We start from the raw sequence: 14,555 nt of genomic DNA on the forward strand, positions 1-14,555 counted from the left end.
CTCTTCAATGTATTTTATAAAACGTGTTCCTTCAGAGCACAAATTAAAGTCAGCAAACCACATCACCTAAATAAATAGTGGAGATTTTATTCAAAGCATTAGGAGATGGGAGCAGAGAGACCTCATCTGTTCTCTGCTTTTCTCCAGCACGTCTATGGGACCACATTCACTCAGGGGAAGCTTGAAAGGGGTGATCGCCACCTAATCAGCAGCAGGCAGCTTTGCATATTCTCTCTTGCTACACAACATGCTAGGATGCCACTTTTGGCACTTGGGGCAGAAAGAGGAAACTAGCTTTTCTTCATGGACCTATAAGCAAGTCTCCTCATATGTGAAAAACTGGATAATTCAAGTTTTATCACCACAAATGCTTTTGGAGACGTAGCATTTTCTAGATGTTTCAAGACCTTGGATTACACAGATCCAGTGTGACATTTTTTGCCTTTATAGTGCTACATTTTAGAAGTCCTGTCTGAGTCTCGTTCCCTTTAGACTAATCTGTAATATCACTTCACTTTATAGGGTACCTGCATCATTATATCACAGAAAAATGGTCTCTGTTGCTGCCATTGGAACAGCATCTGTAAAAGAGTGTATTTGACAGTGGAAGTTCAGTTTCATCAAGTGGAAGCGTAAGGGCCTTTCTGCACATGGGTTTGCCCCCTGCCCCCTCCTCAGCCACTGTCTATTCAGCTGAAGGTTGGTTCTTAAAAGCTGTGGATCCAGTAATGCTTACCCAGTAACTCTGGTTTCTTTCCTGACAGGATTTGGTAGAAGATGTGATAGTCTCTTTCGCCCGGTTGCTGGAAAATCACTCGGGATTTCTCCAATAAATCTAGTCGCACAAAGGAAAATTTAGTGAGAAAGGCTCTCCAAGCTTTCAGACGAGCAATTGTATTTTTTAAAAGGAAAGAATTTGCTGCTTACAAATCTCAATATCAGCAGATGACAGCTTGCCTGTGGTTCCAAAATGGATTCGGATAAATTTACCCTAATTCACACAGAAGAATATTCTAATTAGTGCATATAGTATACACAGAGGGAAACAAAGGATCCTGCCTGAAGGCAATCATTTGGCCCAAAGAATCACTTTATGCTAACTCCTTGGCTTTGCACAAGCAGATTTTCAATGAGAAATATCAAACAATGATATTACACTTTTCCAAGCCTAAATCTGTACATACAGCTATATAATCAGCTTGTGGGGAAAGGATAACAGTGTACTTATCTGCCAGGCTAAGATACGGGAATGCACGTAGCTTCCAGTTTCAGGATGCAGGCTTTCTGTAATTCAGGACCCAGAGCAATAAGCCTGGGCATAAGACACACAGGCTCCTTTTCTGACTCCTCCTCATTTGCAGTCCTAACTTACATGCAACTACTTACGTCAGAAGGGTGCTGTGATCTTACACTGCTTTGCCCATTAAATTTGCATATTCATCCCCCAAAATTCATAAAAATTGAGTAGTTTTCATTTAATTTATCATATTCAAACACATCAACTTTCTGAAACAATTAATTTCTGTTCCAGCTGACAAGCTCCTTATACAATTTTGTAGCTTTCCACAGACGCTTACATCCTCTGACCCTCTCCACCTCTTCCAATTTCATTTTTAACTGGATTTGTTAGGGAAGCATGGGCTACAAACTCATGCCGTTCCTTTTGGACCTCTGAGCCAACGTCAACCAGATGTGGCAGAGGCAGAGCTCCCGAGGGGATTGCTCTCCTGCAAGCCTAATGGAAATGAGGAGAGGCCCAAGGTCATGAGCGACAAGCAGGGGCAGCTTACTCAGCCCAAAAGGTAGATGGTATGGATCAAAGGTGGGAGTACTACCCATGTGTGGGTCTGCAGAGGAGGAAGATGTGGGAGGGAGCAGGGACTGTGGTGTTTTTCTGACATTTAGTGACAAAGTAGAGCTATTATAGGGAGGGGGAATGACTTAGGTTAGTGGAAAACATGGTAGGAAAATAAGGCTATGCAGCAGAGGCACTCTTGGGGAAGATCTGCCATTGCTGTTCAAAGGGGTTCATAAAGCTAGGCTTTGCTTGTCTCCTGATTATGTACAGTTTAAACAATTATTCGGGGTGGATCTTTGTTTCTTTTTATCTTTAATCCTTCCAGTAGTTTTTCCAGTAGTTTAGATCCTACTTTGTTATTCTTCCACTGTCTGGAAATCCAACCATTTTACTGGACAAAATGAGAAGCAACCTCTGAAGGGATTATTACCGAGATGTTATTAACTGGCCATTGTTGAAGAGGACATCATTATGTTATGTTAGAGACTTACAAAACGTGAGGAGTTGTCATTTCTCAGGGTTTTGGCATTTCCAAAAGCTTCTAGAGCTGGGTTTGCTTGAATGATTTGATCCTCCAAGGTTCCCTAGAAATCAAGGTTGAAATACTATTGAGAAATCTACAGGCCACAAACTCAGCTGTCAACTATAACTCAGCATGCATTCACTTATAGAGAGAAGCCTCCGTAGCAAAGCGATTTAGCTCCACCCTAGGGGTGGCACAGTGTGAATGGCATAACAGCAAGATCGTCAGTCAATTATGAGTCCTTAAAAGACCTCAAACACTCTGCTGCTCTCTACTGTTTTGCTTTGTAGATTTGATATTTTATGCCATCTGCATACAAAAGAAATCACCATATCTTCCCATGTACTGTGAAGCATGTGGGGACATCCGAGTGAATGTGTGTAGGAGAGGGTGTATTGAAGACAGCGACAAGCACTAAAATGCATTAGATTTGAAAGAACTCGGAGCTTGTAATATTTGGGATTTTTAGAGATAAGAAAAGCATTAACAGTCACTCACACAAACTTTGGTTTGCTGAAGCAAACTACTTTAACTGCCTGGGCTCCAGGGATCCTTCACTGGGGGAACCATGCAAAGTGAAATGCTGAGGGTCATGACATGGACTGACACAGCCCAGTACCATTTTCACACGGAAAAGTTAAAATAGTAAAGCTGATGACTTACCCCAGTTTTGGTAGCTGGTTGCTGTCAAAAGAAAACAATGGAGAAAAAAAAAAAGAGAGAACGTGAGTACTAACGTGAAGGACATCACAAAAGATAAAGATTAGCAAGGTTAGATGTCTAGTGGGCACCAACACACCAGCAGGACTTTTTGAAGCCTTCCTTCAAAAAGCACATGCGACTTACTTTGTGTTCACCATACATCACAAAATAGCCAAGTTTGTATTGTTCTACAGAATAGCTGTTTCTACCCAGCTTGTTGTTTTAACCCCTGCTCCAAACATCTACCTGGTTTTGCTCTGGAGATGTTCCACAATGAACCAAAAGGCTAACTAGCTGGACAGAGAAAAGAGGCTGGTGCCAGGTGGTAAGAATAAAAAGATGTAAATGCAAACAGACAAATTTTAGACGATTAGATCGTGCTGCACTTGAACTCTTGGATTATTTGGAAAAAAGGGGATAACGAAAATAAAACGTGACCTGAGCTGATAAATTACATGGAATATCTTCCAGCTGAATATCTGTTATTTGCACAATTGTTCCATGAGCACACCAGGTTTCAGACACCATTATGAGCACCAACCTCACTGCACGCAGAAAGCTGGCTCTGGACCACTCAATCATTTGTTAAGAGAGCCTTGCAGGCCTCAGATGAATGAAAGTATATTAGATTTTGGTGATGTGAGTTATGCATATGGAATCTAAGCCTTGCTGAAATTTTGGCCTTATAAATACAGTTCGTAGGAATCAGTTAATTCACCACGAAAGAGCGTTGAACCTTCAAGTGCAATGAAGCTCGTACTGAATAAGCTCATAGCAACACAAGATAAAAAGCAGCATGAACACAGTATTCACTGTAACCTTAGAGAGTACTTATAAGCAGAACAGCACTTATCCAAAGAGAAATACAGAGAAGCCGATTGAAAAAAATCGTTGGCGAAAACATTCCTTTCTTGTGGACAAAAAAGCTTTCAACAAAACAGATGTTTTGATGGGAAATGATAAATCCTAGTCCTTTTGAAGACTATTTTCCATGTGAAAAAAAAAAAAATTTCTTAATCTTCACAGTCTCCCCATCTTTTGTCCAGCTTTAACACAATCAGAAACATATTTAATGCACACAAAAACTAAAACTCCTAGAAAAAAGCCGCAGCAACAAGCAGTTTTTCAGAATCAGGAGTGGTTTTGCAGCTCTGTCTGGAGCGTGGCAAGTTCAGGTGAGCATTGCCTTTCTACCTTCAGAACTGCACGCTCTCAGTAATGCTGAGTAGAAGCGTCAGTATCTTTTCCAAACAGTTTCTTTTCTTAACCGTGCCTGTTGCGCCCAAGCACATGGTCTAGTGTTCGGGATGCAGACTTGTGAGGTTAGTGGTACACAACAGAAAAAAATTAGGAGTCTGAAATGAAACGGCCACCAGCAGACTTACGCTCTTTTTACCAGGTTCACCCAGGGCTGCCACTGTGGCAAAGTACTGGATGACGCGTTTCGTGTTGACAGTCTTGCCAGCACCGGATTCTCCGCTAAAGGAAGGAGGAAGATAACATAGGCATTGCTCAAACAGCTGTAACTCATCCTTTCAGGCTCCTGTCCTGCCAGCTCCTCCCCGCACGCAGGCTGTTCTCAGAATCACTGACTCTGATTTCTGCAGCCTGTTGTTTGGCCATTTCAGTGGAAATCACATTAAATTGACTGAATGAAGAGGTGAATGCCTACGATAGCAGCAACTAATTCTTCACGTGACTGGGCTCAGAAACCTAGTACAAACCCATGCTACACTAAGCTTCCTTTAAGGGCGTGAAGTTTTATTACAGGATCTGATGTATACCTATATACAGCTAATGAGTTAGAAAACGTACAGAAAAGCTGCAGTAATTTGGTGGCATTATCCAGGAGCACATGGGAACTATGTAGAGAGACACCCAACTCTCCATCTTTCATGCTTGCCAGTAAATGATGTATGTCTTCTTTTTTAGATGCCCTTTAGATGTGTCTACACAACATCCTTGAATATAATTTGCAGCAAGAGCAACCACATTGAAAATAAGGAGTCTTCTGTGTCCAAAGAGGGCAGCCATAGCAAGGCTAACCCTGGAAGAAGCTTCTTTCTTTAACTGCCTATGGAGTTGTTTTCACATCTACTTGGAATGAACACCAGATGGGGATCAGAAATGGGCCAGCCTCCATCAAACCCTTAGCTATTCCTTTCCCATGGGGCTCAAGACAGCCATCAGATGGACAAATTGCCGGTTACTTGGCTTGGATCAAGTTCCAGGCAATTTAGCTGAGCTTTCAAGAGCCAACTTGTATTTCAGTAGGATTTTTTTCTTCTAAGTTTTTCGCAGCAACAGAGTCTCAAATCAGTCAAAAAAGAAGCACTTACGTGATCAGCATAGACTGATTCTCCCGATCTGTGGAGGGGAAGAAAAAAAAAAAAAGAGACAAACTTAGTAGGCTGTATAAATCGCTTATTATAATTACAAATGAGTACCAACTATTCCAGAATCAGTCCTGCAAGGACAGGAGAGAATCACATGAAGCAGAGACGGAAAGATAAAAACTAGTATCACCTAGTCCAACCTCCAGCAGTGCAAGTTCTAGCCTTGCCCTGAATCCTCCTCTCGTGTTTTATTCAAGCCGATATTAAAGACCTGTCAGTCGTGCATGTTCCTCCTGTGTCTGGGAAACTATAATAAAGTAATTTCCTGCCATCAGAATGTTTCTTTTCCTACTCCTGAGTACGTCTTTGCTCACATCTGACCCTTCTGCTCCTGCAATACTAGACCAACTCAAGTAATTTTGCTGTTTGTTCACAGGCTGTTCCTTACTATGCATACGTACTCTTCTTCAGTTGGCCATGCTGCTGGAATGTTTTATAGTGTCCTCACTGTTAATGGCCTGACCAGAAATAAGCATTTATTAGAACACTTTGCAACGTTAATATATTATTAACCAAGTTCAGCAAATGCCAAATCATAGCAGCTTCCCAAGCCGTTGAGCCTAAATTCCTCTTTTCTTTTTTAATTCCAGTCATCATGACAGGCTACATGTTGGGCAGCCTGGCCATATTTCACCTTTATCTGATAAAAGAGCATCTCTTTGCAGCTACACACACATCCCCTCTGCCCAGTGCCTTCTGTCCCCTCACAGCTGTGGCACTTTCCGTTTTATTCAAACCAGCTGACAGCAGGATGTCTTCCCACCAAGTCTCTTTGGGACCTACCCTGCTGCCTCGCAGGACCTGGTGTGAGCACATCACTGCTGCCCTCTGCTGATAAACTCTTTTTTCCCGGTAACTTGAGGGCCAGGATGAGACAATTTCACAGGAAAATCTGGAGTTCGTTGAAGAAGGGTTGGCGCCCAGACCAACACTGGTCAGTCAACAGTCAGTCCAACACTGACCCACGGCAGGTTCATGCAAGCGACGTGCGCACAGCACCTTAGATAGCTGGCCTTCACTAACCTTTGAATGCACACAGCGTTAGAATACTGAGCATAAACTGACAATAAGTTTTTTTTTGAGGTTGGGAAAATACCTACAGACCTTTGGGGCATGGCCCCATTTCTGTTACAGACTGACGGATTCGCCCAGTTCAGACAGCTAAATTTGTGCACCTTACCGATAATCCATACACAGAGCTTACTGTTACCAGAAGTACCACAGGGACAGTCAGGGGAGTTTAAAAAAAAATATAAAAATATGTACATAAAAAAATTGATGCAGACTGCCAAGCCCCTGTTGCTTGTAGAGTATTTGCACATTTGCTGCACACTGCAAAATCTCTCACAAACTTCCATCCGGTATCAACCACGTCGGCTAAATAAAACGAAACCAAATTTGAAAGCAAACAGTGCCACTTACTACGCAGCATGTCGTGGTACGCGTTATCAGCAATGGAGAAGATGTGGGGAGGAGCCTCCGAGCGCCTCTTGCCTTTGTATGCAGCAACGACTTCCGACTTGTAGACAGGCAACCACTTGTAGGGATTTATAGTCACGCAGAATAAACCGGAATACGTCTAGAGAGGAACACAAAACAAGAGTGAAAAAAAATGCTCAAGGAATAAGAAAAAAAGTCCTAGTTAACCAAGCAGGACCTGGTGTTGGCAGCTTCTGATTTGAGTTTGAATTCTGACCTGAATTTCAGCCTTTGATCTGAATTTCTAAAGCTACTGGCCTGCTAAGTGACTTCCTATTGGCAATTGATATCAAAACTACAGATATTAAACAGTTTCCCAAAGGGGGAAAAGTATTTCCAAGATGCCAACCAGAAACAGCCCCTTCAGCAAAACAGAGGAGCAGCAAATAGACCTATGTCTGATCTTCTACCTTGCTACCCCACAAGAGTTGTTTCCTCTTGAAACCAGTCATTACGAAGGAAAGAAAAGCGACAGCTTTCCTGTTCGAACTCCATTCCTAGGAGGAGAAACAATATCCCATTATTAATTTGATGTGAGCACTTTGGGGCAATTTCTGCTGGGTGTTCAAAGAGAAAACAACTTCATAGTGTTATTCCCCAAAGCTGTGGAGTTTTTTTCAGCTTTTGGAGAAACACAGTTGGTAAAAATCTACCTTTAAAGTCACTCTTTGGGCTTTCTGAATCAGTTAGCTGGGGCCTGGTCATCCTGAAGAAGAATGAGTTTTCAGCTGTAACCCCAGGGAATCGGTGTTAGCTGGTAACTTTTCAGGTACTTAGTCCAGGTTAAGGTAAAACTCTTCAAAGAAACCCAGTTATTACATGGGCACAAGCACCATATGCACACAGATTAATGACTCAATCACATTCTAAAAGTTTCAGGTGAAATCCAGGTGTCTTTCCCTAAAAATAGCATTAGGACCTGCTTCAGAACGGCCTTGGCATGTGTCCTCAGTCCTATTTTCTACACGGAAAAGAAAAACCCCAACCAATTAAATGGATTAAGGCAAGATGACAAATTAAATTTTCTACCTATACTGATCTGCAAGCAAAGCTATGCTTAGGACCATACACATCCATACAGGAGTTATTAGAGAAATGCAGAAAATGTTTAACAATCAGAATTTAAATGGGAAAAAGTTGGATTTGCTCCTCTGATAAAAACACCGAAAACCGGAACAGGGATTGGCTGGAAAATCTAAAGATTCCCCTGACTGATTTCAGACACAATTGAATGCAGCAAACTGAGAGCCAAAGTTTGGCCTCATAAAATTAGATGCTACTGAAACTTGTTCTGGTGCTGACAGAAATTATGTTAATGATGTCCTGGGGAAGATACAGAGCAAGGGAAAAGGCCGGTGTGAAAAAAGTCAGCACTGAAAATGAAGGGAATAAAATTACTGAACTGAAGATAGAAAGGCTCATGCTTAAAAGAAGTTATGTGTGTACTCTAAGCTTGAGGCATTGTTTCTTAACAAGGAAATTTCATGGCTGGTATTGACACGGATTAATATTAGGAGAGGCAAAATAAACTAGGTTTCCCTAACGAATTGATTGATGCAATATGTCCCATGACACCCTTCTCCTAGGCAAGCAAGCAAAACCAAAGAACTAGACACCATCGTAGTCATTCCGTTTTGTCTGTCTGTACTCAGACACAAGCCAGCTCCAAGCAACTTCTTTCCTGAAAAGATGAGCAAACCCTCAGTTTTGTGACTTATCAAAGTTGTAAACTGAATATGAAGAACACAACATGTTCAAACATGAAATCTGCACTTGAAATGCAGATTTCTAAATATACCCGTGTAATGACCCTTACATAGATCATCCAGTTGCTGTAGCGCTTCCTCAGATTGTACAGCACAGACGCCTCGTTCAGATGGGTCAGCATAGCCATGTCCTCGATCATGTCAAATTTAGGAGGATTCATTGACTGCACATCATCTTCTTTTATAGTAATGGTCTGCAAAGACAAATAAGTATGGAAAACACTGGGATTTTCTGTTGCTTCACACACCTTATAGGAGAACATTTTTTTTCCCCTGCAGAGGGAAGTCCTTCAGCTCAAACCCAGCCTATGCACGTAATAGCGTTTGTTTTCACGGCTATCAGAAGAATGGGGGAAGGCTGAGATGGTAAAAGTAAGGAGCACGGAGGTATGGCTGCGAAAGGAGCCACGGGATTTATCTAGAGCCTGGGCTTTTACCTCCGGGCCCCAGCCCCGAAGGGGCTGGTTGCGTACCTCTGCTGACAGGCCGCCCGCTGCTGTGCGGTGGCTGGTGCTCGCTTACCCACCACCGCATTGCTGATTTGCCCTTGGCGGTTGTTCAGGCATCGCTCTGATACGGCTTCAGTTACTGGGGCTTCCCATTCGCAGCCCGTTTCACGAAAGAGGCAACGGAGCTTAAACTGGGACAGGTAATTTCTGGAGCTTGCTGCTCCGGCCTTGTTAGTCAGGGATCAGACAAAACCGGTTTTGTACCCTTCCATCTGTCGTCTGCACGGTCACTTTGCCACCGCTGGTTTCTGTAATTTCAGCTTCAACGTAAGCTTTCTTTTCATCGGGAACCCAACACTTCTTCTTCCCTGTGAAATTAAGGAGACCGAGGGTTCACAGCCTTGCGTCAAACAGCGACACCATGCCTAGCTCGGCGAGGTTGCTGGGTTACTTTTTCCGCAGAAGCGACACAAAACCGCTGGGACCGCAGCAGACTGGCAGGGCTGGGGAGCTGCCTGCCGAAGCAGAAGGCGTAGGGCTCCCAAATGTTGTCTCCCCTTTGAAACTACCACTCGGCTTCCTCTAGATCCTTCCAGCACAAGGTGTCAAAATATTTCACAAACGCTGGCTAAGCCTCACCCTCCACGGGAAATCCATAATCATTATCACCAGTGTGCAGATGGAGGAACTGAGATTCAAGCCCAAATTAAGGCGTTTGCTAAAAAGTCACACAGAAAATTGCAATCTGAGCGAGGAATAAAGCCCACATTTTTTGCCTGCCAGCTATCAGATTTAACATTATTCCTGCACATTCTTCTGAGGTTTGTCTTGAAAAATAATATTATTAGCAATATTAATAACTCACATTGAGTTATGTATATGGCTTTTTAGAGTTTGGAGTAGCTGCACTAGACTTTAGGTCTTTAGTTATAGCAACTATTCTGAATAGCAAAATGCTGTGGTTATTGATGTATTTATACTTGCTACTACACCTCAGAGCTCATACAGATCCATTTCATGAAAAATAAATTATGGGAAACTAAAAGCTAACATCAGATTGTCACACAGCCTGCAAATCAAACAGATGTACAGGTACAACATAACGAGACATCTAGTCAGGCCGCAGAATCTCTCTCATTACAGGAACATCAATCTATGGCGTTTCTCTTTCAAATGGACAACGAAGCGATCCCCCTTTAGCAGAGCAGTACAAATACACCTGGCTTCTAAATCTAGTTAATTACTTACTTACCATAAATTGGTAGATTATTTCTATTTAGTACTACCTGGGGTTTTTTAATAGCTCTGCAGAATAAAGAAACCAGAACTTGATTGAACCGGCTACCTCAAAGAGCAGCAGCAGCAGCAGCAGCGACAACGGAGGCTTTGCATCCCGCTTTGCTCTGCATTCCCACACTTGAGTAACCTACACTTGGATGTAACCCTTATCCCTCTTAACCGGCCACCGGCAGCATAAAGGGTACTGCAACTCACCATCGAAGGCGACGGTCTGTGCCATCATCAGCTCCTTCTCGCTCTTTCGGAGAAAGGGAGCAGCCTCCCCGAATTCCGACATGTCCATCATCTTGGCAAGGGTTCAAGGTGGCACAGCTCAAAGAGGAAAAAGAAAGGGACCCGGTCTACCAAAGAAAGGGGCGGGGGGGGGAAGAATCTATTTTGTGGATGATCTGAGGCAATACAAAATACTCAGCACAATGTGGCAGGTGGCTGACCAAAGTGATGATTAATTTGAAACGCAAATACCTAACACAGATTTGGGGCTATACGGCACCCTTAGTTAAACCCTTCCCTGGCTCAGCTTACTTAAAGCCAGCCAGGTCCTGTATGGTTCAAAACCTCCGCACGGGTCACAGTTATCTCCACAGGAGAATTTAATCTCTTCTTTGTGGCACGAATAGTGCTTAAGAGCAGGAGATAAAACGGACCACTTGAAGCTGTGATTTTAAAAACCACTTAGCGGGGCCCTGTTCTGGTCCCTTTCAAATTCGCCTGGAGCAGGCTCTCCAGCACGTCTCCCTGGAGCCATGCCACTCAGCCACTTCAAGCATCGTCCCAGGAAGGCGTTTTCTGGGAATCATGGAGCAAGACTTCACTGCTGCAAACTGAGAACTGCTGCAAGGCTGTTCGTTACGCCCTTGGTGTGGCTCCAAGGACATATACCCATGCTCGTGCTGGAGAAAGCCAGCACTGGAGCTGGAAGCAGCTCTGCTACCTGCAGCACACTCCTCTGATTGCACCAACTAGCGTGTTAGAAAAACCAGGACTAACACGGCTCGGGGAGGTCCTGTGGTGGTACGGCTTCCCAAGTTGCTGTACCTCTGAATTCCCCAGCTTGGGTATTCCCCTGCAGCAAGGCATGGCAGAGAGCAAGTGTACCTGCAGTATTGGTGCAAGGGCTTCATAGTTTTTGAGATTGATTTGAGCTTATTAGTCCAGCTTAATACATACACTTGTTTTCTCAAATGACAAGACCACAGTGTTTAGGAGCCTTTTAACATGAAAGAGAGGGCAGGGGACGTGGGTGTAAGTGAGACCAATTTGCTGGATTTGTACTGCCAAGCAATTAATTTGATTGTTATGTATTCTCTAAAGTGATCGTACAGATATGGGTTTATATAATTTTTTTTTTAATACACACACACACATATAAATACTTACACACGCACGCATATGTAAAATACTCAGGGTGCTGTCCAGAGAACATCTAAAAGAAGTTCCTCTACTAAAAGGTGTACGCGCACACACACACACAATTTAAGAATTTCAGATTTTTTTTTTCTTTAAAGTCAAGGCACTGTTTTATTACTATTTGAAGCTGTACAAGTGACCCTCAGATATGATCTCTTCCCTTATTTTATTTACTGTGCAATATCCAGAGCAGCTGGACAAATTTTCAAGAGCCCTATCAAGACAGACACTGTAGTCTTTCAAAATCTAATTCAATTTCTTTCTAACAGAATCCTGGCAGGGATAAAAACTCTTCATCAACCAAGGCAGGTTTTTTTTTTCAGCACATTCCTCCCGGGGAATGTAAAGCCCTAAGACAGCAGAGCTGCCAAACATTTTACATTCAGCCCTCTCCCGCTGCTGCAGTACAAGCTTGAGACCTTCTGTCTTGTTGTTGTAGAGCAAAAGCTTGCTTTCTCACAACTAGCCTTAACTTTTTCCCTTTTTAAAGATTAAAGGCCTACATAAGCACAACTATCGCCCATTATTTTAAGACCATCTGAGCTGACCAAAATTCCCAACTGGAGGCACAACTCAAAACTAGCATGGCAAAGTCTCTCTCCCATGGGAGTGTGTCTTAGCTCTAGTGGAGCAATGAAATTGCATCAGTTCATACATTTAAACAGAACAGCGTTAGAGCATGTAAGTGTCATTTCACATTAAACGTGCAAATGCCAGCGGAGCCACTCCAGTGTTAATCTCTAGGACTCAGGACAGATTCTCACAAGTCCTAATATACACTAAAGTACTCTGAACCACTTCTGTGCGACCTAGCTCCATTTGCAGACCTCTTAGGGACAGTCACACAGCTATCACCTTCTTATCTATTTTTTTTTTTTTCATGTATATTCAGGGCCAACCACTATGGCAAACATGCTATGGTGTAGAGAAGCACTATGGCAGCTGGGAGAGAATGCCTTTTTCTTCAGCAGTCTCACGTGCTTGGCGTTACGACAGAGGTCAGAGCCCAGGCGGTGCACACCTTGCGGGTGCAGAAAACTCAGTGAGGCAAATCTGTTACCAGATATGAGAAACTGGAAACGTTGTTTGGTTTATGGTCATAGGATTATTTTTAAAAGGCAGTATAGTCGGGATAGACAAGGCAGAGCTAAAGACATTTGCTTTCCTTTCAGTCTGTTCTAGCCAACAACAAAAAGAGCCGGCCCTTGTATATGAACTTTGGAAGATCCTTGAAAACACCTACACCCTGTAGAAAGCCAATATTGTTACACAAAGTTAAGTGGCATGCCCAGGACCACCAACAATTTGGTGGTGCGTTCAGACTTGGAAAGGAGGGACCTCGTCTTTCTTTGCTGGGGCTGTTGGAAGAGCTACTGTAGTGCTAACGGGTCGTCCACAATAGCAGCGACAGCAGACATGGCCTGTCTTTGAAAGGGAACCCAGTAATTCTCCAAGGGTTGTAACTCAGGTTGGATTAAAGAACTCCTTGGACCAACAAGCTGCTTAAAATTGCAAACTGCATAAGCCATCAACCTCTGGCAGATGATAGAGAAGACAGAAAATATGACTTGCAGGTACTGGCTAATCAGTCCACCCAGATGCATAACTACAAGGGACCTGACACTTCCCTAAGCACTTATTCTAGCTGGCTAAATGAATGTGCTGATGACAGAGAAGAAACATATATTTGTCATCCTAGCATTCAAGCAGCATCCTGCGATGACTAACATAGCGCTATATGTTTAGTGATATTACTACTAAAACCCTAAGCCACATGAAAACCTTAGTCACATCAAAACCACGGCACAGTGTTAGAGCACAGCTGGCTACCCGCATTTAGAAGTGAGAGAGGTTGGTACTCACCCTGGAGAGCACACAGAAAGTGTCACAACGCCGCCTGGTCCAGACTTTATATGCCCCTGTCTCAAGGTCACTGGTGATAACTGTTTAAAGGCATCAGCAGTTTTCCTCCATGCCTATATTTGTCCTCCGGATCCTGGGTGAGGAGACAATGCCCGAGGAGGAGACACGTGTGGCTGCGCCCTGGCGAAGGGAGGGGGGGCAGGAATGTCAGCGGGGAGCGGCGTGCTCCTCGCCGGCCGCCCCTCGCCACACCATTCTTGCTCCATGACTTCATGGAAGAAGCTTTTCCTGCCTCTGTGTTTTCACAAGGGCAAGTATTGCTTTTCCGAGTGCCTCAGAACTTAATTACCATGGGCTTGGGGGAGGGGGCGTGGGGTGGAAGTTAAGACTATTCCCATGTAACTCCCCTAGAAAATAAAAATCAAAGCTTCTTGCACAAGGTACAAGTGATTTTATAGGGAATTTGGTTACGTGAACCAAACTGCCTTCAAGCAACAAAACTAGGATGCGAGTTCTCACGTCCGAGTCAAGCACCTTAAATCCCTTCCTGGGGCCCCAGAGGACAAAAGGCAAGCCTATAGGCTCAGGTTTGGGATACACAGGTATTCCCCAGTTTATGAGCAAGGCAAGACAGTGAAGAAATTTAAGAATATATTGATTCTGCCTGGAAAGTGAATCACAGATAATGAACAAAGTAGGCATCAATTTTAGTGAGCGCTTTGCCTCGGGAAATCCATTTATGAGACTGAGTTTAAGCAATGTCTGGCCTTCTTATCGTAAACTAATTTTTCCTGTAAAACAAGCGCCATAAGTAACTCAGGTCTCATTTCACTTCAACCCATTAATAGCAAAACAACTGACACATCCAGA

The 14,555-nt window shown here is 43.4% G+C and overlaps 1 protein-coding gene across 3 annotated transcripts in view; it reads right to left on the reverse strand.

Moving 5' to 3' along the window:
- MYH15 (myosin heavy chain 15) overlaps window positions 1-13,706 on the reverse strand; it is a 52,518-nt gene extending 38,812 nt beyond the window's left edge. Inside the window, exons 1-11 of one of the 3 annotated variants that reach the window (XM_075168915.1) lie at window positions 13,686-13,706; window positions 10,608-10,753; window positions 9,378-9,481; window positions 8,715-8,858; window positions 6,842-6,998; window positions 5,363-5,390; window positions 4,409-4,502; window positions 2,985-3,005; window positions 2,290-2,382; window positions 928-991; window positions 737-835 (exon numbers count right to left, since the gene is read on the reverse strand). In XM_075168915.1, coding sequence (XP_075025016.1) covers window positions 737-835; window positions 928-991; window positions 2,290-2,382; window positions 2,985-3,005; window positions 4,409-4,502; window positions 5,363-5,390; window positions 6,842-6,998; window positions 8,715-8,858; window positions 9,378-9,481; window positions 10,608-10,698 — 895 coding nt within the window. In that variant the 5' untranslated portion in view covers window positions 10,699-10,753; window positions 13,686-13,706. Of the gene's footprint in view, window positions 1-736; window positions 836-927; window positions 992-2,289; window positions 2,383-2,984; window positions 3,006-4,408; window positions 4,503-5,362; window positions 5,391-6,599; window positions 7,092-8,714; window positions 8,859-9,377; window positions 9,482-10,607; window positions 10,754-13,685 lie in introns of those variants that run through there. The other 2 variants (XM_075168934.1, XM_075168924.1) reach the window with 2 other exon arrangements.
- Window positions 13,707-14,555: the final 849 nt, after the last annotated feature.

This window comes from Calonectris borealis, chromosome 1 (genome assembly GCF_964195595.1).
Source record: "Calonectris borealis chromosome 1, bCalBor7.hap1.2, whole genome shotgun sequence".
Lineage (NCBI taxonomy): Eukaryota > Metazoa > Chordata > Aves > Procellariiformes > Procellariidae > Calonectris > Calonectris borealis.